Source organism: Nematolebias whitei, chromosome 2 (assembly GCF_014905685.2).
Source record: "Nematolebias whitei isolate Nwh7 chromosome 2, NemWhi1, whole genome shotgun sequence".
Lineage (NCBI taxonomy): Eukaryota > Metazoa > Chordata > Actinopteri > Cyprinodontiformes > Rivulidae > Nematolebias > Nematolebias whitei.
Window position 1 is genome coordinate 23746468 of NC_056499.1, and position 5466 is coordinate 23751933.

A 5466-nucleotide genomic window follows, 5' to 3' on the forward strand; every position below is an offset into this window, starting at 1 on the left:
ACACACACATACAGATGTGCCATATACAAGTGAATTGGAGCCTAACTGTTCTGAAATGCCATTGTAAATAAAACATATGATGACAGCCGTAAGCATCTAAAGGTGAACAAGGTCCTCAGATGACAGTTAAAACAACAACAAAAAAAACTTTGTTAAATCCCTTCTAAGTCCTGACGTGATACGTATAAATTAAACATATTTGGTTACCGTGAAGATGACCGCAGAGCAGATGGAGGCACCTCACTTTTAATTTGCGACCCCCTCGTTGTAAAATGTGTATGCATTCTCCGATGTCTCAGACATGAACATCTCGTCCTTATATGAAACTTGCAGGCGAGCAGGGAACACGAGCCCAAACTTAATTCCTTTCTCGTAGAGAACCTGTTTGATTTTGTTGAAAGCAGCTCACTTCTTCACAGTGTCTGCTCTGATATCTGGGTACATTTGTATTGTTGTTCAGTTCTTCAGCTCATGCTGCCTGGTCCAGGGAAGCACCTTCTCCTTCCACACAAGGTCTTGGTTTACATGCCGGGCCGGGATTAGGAGCAAGAGAGCGATGAGCTCTCTTGAGCTCTGGGGTTTTTGAGAAGACATCCAGTTTAACATAAACTGTCGGATCCTGGTCCTTCTCCTTGACTTTTGGGATGTTTATTATCTGAAGGTTGGCTCTGTGGGACCTTTTTTTAAGATCCTTGGGGTGGACTTGAAGAGACTTGTTCTGGGTCTGCAGCAACTTCACAGTCTTTTATGTTCTTACCAAGTGCTCAAAGTTCTCCCCCGTTAGGCACTCTGTAGCAATGAGGTTGTTTTTCAATTCAATTCAATTTAAATCCAAAAAAGTTCAATCTGGTCCTCTGGACATTCAAATTGACATTGAATGTCCAGAGGACCAGATTGAACTTTTTTGGATTTTTCTACCTGGATTATTGAGCATGCATCAGGATAATTCAATTTAAAGTTTATTTATATAGCACATTTAAAAAAAAACAACCACAGCTGACCAAAGGGCTTCACAAGAATTACAACACTGTAGATAAAAATATGATAAAATAAATAAAATTGAATTAAATAAAAATAAAAGTATAATAAAAATTTGCAGTAAAATACCAATAAAATAATAGTACTAATACAAACCAAGACAAAACTATTTCATATTTGCTACAATTTCTCAAAAAACTCAAATCAGTTACTAGTTTGAGGTCGAAGGCCAGGGAGAATAGATGTGTTTTCATTCTGGACTTAAACTGATCTACTGGCAGAGAGAGCTTCACAGACAGAGGGAGGCTGTTCCACAGTCTGGGTGCTGCCACAGAGAAGGCTCTGTCACTTCTAGTCTTGAACCTCGCTTTAGGGATAGCCAACAAGAGCTGGTCGGCTGACCTCAGGGCTCTGGATGGAGTGTAGGGCTGCAGCACCTCGCTTAGGTAAGATAGGCCCATGGAGTTTAAACACTTAAAAACAGTCAATAAAACAAAATTTCACCCAAAATGCAACAGGGAGCCAGTGAAGGGAGTGTAAAACGGGGGTAATAGATTTGTGCCTCCTTGTATTCGTCAACAGATGGGCTGCAGCATTTTGGAGGTAGCTGTTAAAGTTACTCACTGTTTCACGCACCACTGAAGACCGCAACATTTGAACTAACTCCTGGATTAATACAGACAGATCTTCCTTCAGTGAGACTCACTGCTTCTCCAGTTCGATCACCGGTTGGCTCATGAATAACGTGCTTGGAGATCTTTGACTCGCACCAAATGAGTTGTTAGCTTCATCACTTGTGGCTGCCATTATAGCAAGTTTGCTAGCAACGGTAGCTGCACCACCGCGTGCGACTGAGCAGTTTGATGCACTACTTGCCTTAGATTTCCCACTCATTTAATCCTTGTTTAAATGCTGTTTGACTTTCGTCGCTAGATACCCTATAAAAAATAATAAAAGTGGTGTTTAAAACAGTTTCCACAAGAGAACTCGTTCACCTGACTTTCCTCGACACCATCATCACCAGAACTTTAAATGTCATATTTTAAATTAGTATAGTTCTCATTCCTAATAATGTGTTTTGTCCTCTGGTACCATAGAAGAAATTATCTCAAATATCTGAGACACTTGGCAGCACTGTATTTGCTTGTGCCTAAGCTGTGTTTGCTCCTGTTCATGGCAGTGCTGCAGGTGGGAGGTATAATCACAAACTTCACAGTGTTTTTCTCCAAACAGATAATGAAGTACTCAGAGCAGAGGATCCCCACGCTTAATGAGTACTGTGTGGTCTGTGACGAACAGCACGTCTTTCAGAATGGATCCATGCTGAAGGTATCAGACAGAAAAAGAGAAACACATTTATATTATTAGTATATTGTAGTAAATAGTATTACTTTCATAATAATTTAAGAAATGTCTCAAAGTCATCTATGTAAAGTGTTTCTCCTTTATAATATGATCTTGTTTATTGAATTTTCCAATCTTGAACATAGATGTAGTCTTTTACTGTAAGACCACACGCACTGAGGATAGTTTGTGTTTCTTCCTGTGTGTGGTGTGTGTCTTTATGCAGCCTGCTGTGTGCACCAGGGAGCTGTGTGTGTTCTCCTTCTACACTCTGGGTGTGATGTCCGGAGCTGCTGAGGAGGTGGCCACAGGAGCAGAGGTGACGACTCACAATGCAGCAGTATTTGAGACTGTTTTTCATTTTGATCTGTTTTAAAAGATTTCCGTTTCCCCATTATTATTTTTATTTTTTCGTTCTGTAAATCAAATCAGAAAACAATAAAAATCTCAAACCACATTATAATACATTTTCCGCCTTGAATTATTATTATTTTTTAATTAGCAAGTGAACAAAAATGACTTGGTAAAGTTTCCTACAACTCCTTCCAGGTGGTGGATCTACTTGTGGCCATGTGTCGAGCTGCACTCGAGTCTCCCAGAAAGAGCATCATCTTTGAGCCCTACCCATCAGTCGTTGATCCAAATGATCCCAAGACTCTTGCATTTAACCCAAAGGTCAGCATCCTCTCTGCTGGATTTAGGATTACAAGGGGGAAAAAACTTTGAAATTTAATGTTATCATTTTTGCTTAATTTGAGAAATCAGCTTGGCATTCTTTAAAAATAACTCATTTTCTGAATTAACATTTAAACAGATGCTGAGTAGTTAAAGTACAAACATGTTTTAAAAATAAACCACAGCAAACCTGAGGTGATTTTAGACACCATTATGTTGTTCCCTTTCTCCATGCATACATCTGGCTCAACGGATGAACACAGAAGAAGAATTATGAAAGACTGCAGAAAGCGCTGGATAGCGTCATGTCCATCCGTGAAATGACACAGGTACAAGAGGGAATTTGAAAGGGACAAGCCTGGGTCAAGAGCAGACCGATTGTATTTTTTCATTCAGTGGTCCGTGGTGCTTGTTTCTCTTTTATAGATGGACTGCATCTAGACAATCACATCTTCAATACCATTTAAAATATCCACAAATCACTTTTGAATCTAGATATTTATTGCTTTGATGTCAAGAAAAAACAAACAGAAAGTAGCATATGTTCATGTTTTTTTTTTGTTTTTTTTTTCCCCAGGGTTCATATCTTGAGATCAAGAAACAGATGGACAAACTGGACCCTTTGGCCCATCCCCTGCTACAATGGTGAGTGGAGAGAATCTGATCCAAAAATGGATTTACATTGCTGTCTGGGTCAACACAGTCCGATTTATTGTTGCTTATCAGAGTGCATGTTAAGGCAGACATTTTAGGTAAATGTTTTTGATGACTAAGAGCATTTGAAAAAATAAAATATTGTGAAAAAGTTATTTTTTTTGCCAATCATTTCAGAAAGTGAAACTCAAATTTATGGCTTACAAATAATAATAATTAAAAAAACTAAATTCAGTGTCTCAGAAAATTAGAATATTGTGAAGAGGTTCAGTATTGGAAACTCCTGGTTTAACACCCTAATCAGCTGATTAATGTTTCAATTCAGTTTATTTATATAGTGTCAAATCACAACAGAAGTCATCTCAGGGCACTGAGCAGAAATATTCATATATATATATATATAAATAGGTTAACACTATTTATCTGAGGAGCAGCCTGCTTTGGATTTTTATTGCAGAAGTCTCAACTTGAGCAAGCGTGAAGGCGACAATGGAAAGGAAAAACTCACTCATGAGGAAGAAACCTTTAGCAGAACCAGGCTCAGGACAAGCGGCCATCTGCTTCGACTGGCTGAGTTTGAGAGGAACAGGAAGAAGGAACAGATACACAATGGCAGGTCAAGAATCACATGTTGAGATAGAAATAGTATCAAATGAAAACTATTCAATTTTAACTATTCGTTTAAGGAAATTAGGTCAATTTGTCCTCTAGTAGTCTAAGCTTATGGCAGCATAACACGAAAACCCTAACTATAGGATTTATCAAAAAGGAAAGTCTTAAACCCAGTCTTAAAACTGGATAATGTTTCAGCCTTACGGACAGAAACTGGAACTTGGTTCCACAAGAGAGGAGCCTGATAACTGAAAGATCTTCGTCCCATACTGTTTTTGGAAACTGTAGGAACTGCAAGTAAGCCTGCAGTCTGAGAGCGAAGTGCTCTGTTAGGAAAATATGGAAAAATAAGATCTGTAATATAAGATGGAGCTAGGTTGTTGAGAGCTTTGTAGGTTATGGGCAGAAACGTGTACCATCAGAAACTGATTTTGAATTGCTCAGACTGAATATGCATTTGTGTAATTTGAAATTAAATCCATTGGTTTGAAAATTAATTTCACTAAACTGAAACTGAATTTAATGGGTTGAAACTGAATTTGTTTGCTTTGAAACTTTATTTCGTAGTACTGACAATGCAGTGACGATTTGACGACCGCATTTTCCGGTGTATCTGTCACAGTTTTTGAAACAATTTATCAGTGCTGCGATTTAAACGCCAAAGCAACTTATAAACATTTTTTTCCATATTCATAACACAATTTTTGACTAATATTTGACGCTTTCATTCATTCGGACATGTACCAGATTAAACATTACAGGGAAAGGGATGGATGCACTGCGGAGGAGGATCATCCCTTGCAGGGAACCTCCCCCCCGTGTCTGGCTGGCTCCCGCTGGGCATATTTCCTTTGTGGCGGTGTGCCATCCATCCATCCATCCATCCATCCATCCATCCATCCATCCATCCATCCATCCGTCCGTGTATTCGTCTGTCCATCCATCCATCCATCCATCCATCCATCCATCCATCCATCCGTCCGTGTATTCGTATGTCCATCCATCCATCCATCCATCCATCCATCCATCCATCCATCCATCCATCCATCCATCCATCCATCGTGGTTCCGGCATCCATCCATCCACCTATCAATCCATCCATCGTGGATCACGCGCCTCGCTGCCCCCCTTCCTCTAAGTTCTGGCAGCGGAGGAAGGGGGCACCGAGGCACGTGATCCGTGGCCCTGGGAAGCAGCAAGGTG

The 5466-nt window shown here is 39.8% G+C and overlaps 1 protein-coding gene across 3 annotated transcripts in view; it reads left to right on the top strand.

The window, feature by feature from the left end:
- The window catches only part of LOC119423493 (protein mono-ADP-ribosyltransferase PARP6), a 27261-nt gene that overhangs the window by 12400 nt on the left and 9395 nt on the right, over positions 1–5466 (top strand). For 2 of the 3 annotated variants that reach the window (XM_037690892.1, XM_037690907.1), the window contains exons 11-15: positions 2212–2307; positions 2549–2641; positions 2872–2997; positions 3261–3326; positions 3575–3642. In XM_037690892.1, the coding sequence (XP_037546820.1) occupies positions 2212–2307; positions 2549–2641; positions 2872–2997; positions 3261–3326; positions 3575–3642 (449 nt within the window). The remainder of the gene's footprint in view (positions 1–2211; positions 2308–2548; positions 2642–2871; positions 2998–3260; positions 3327–3574; positions 3643–5466) is intronic. The other variant, XM_037690899.1, reaches the window with a different exon arrangement.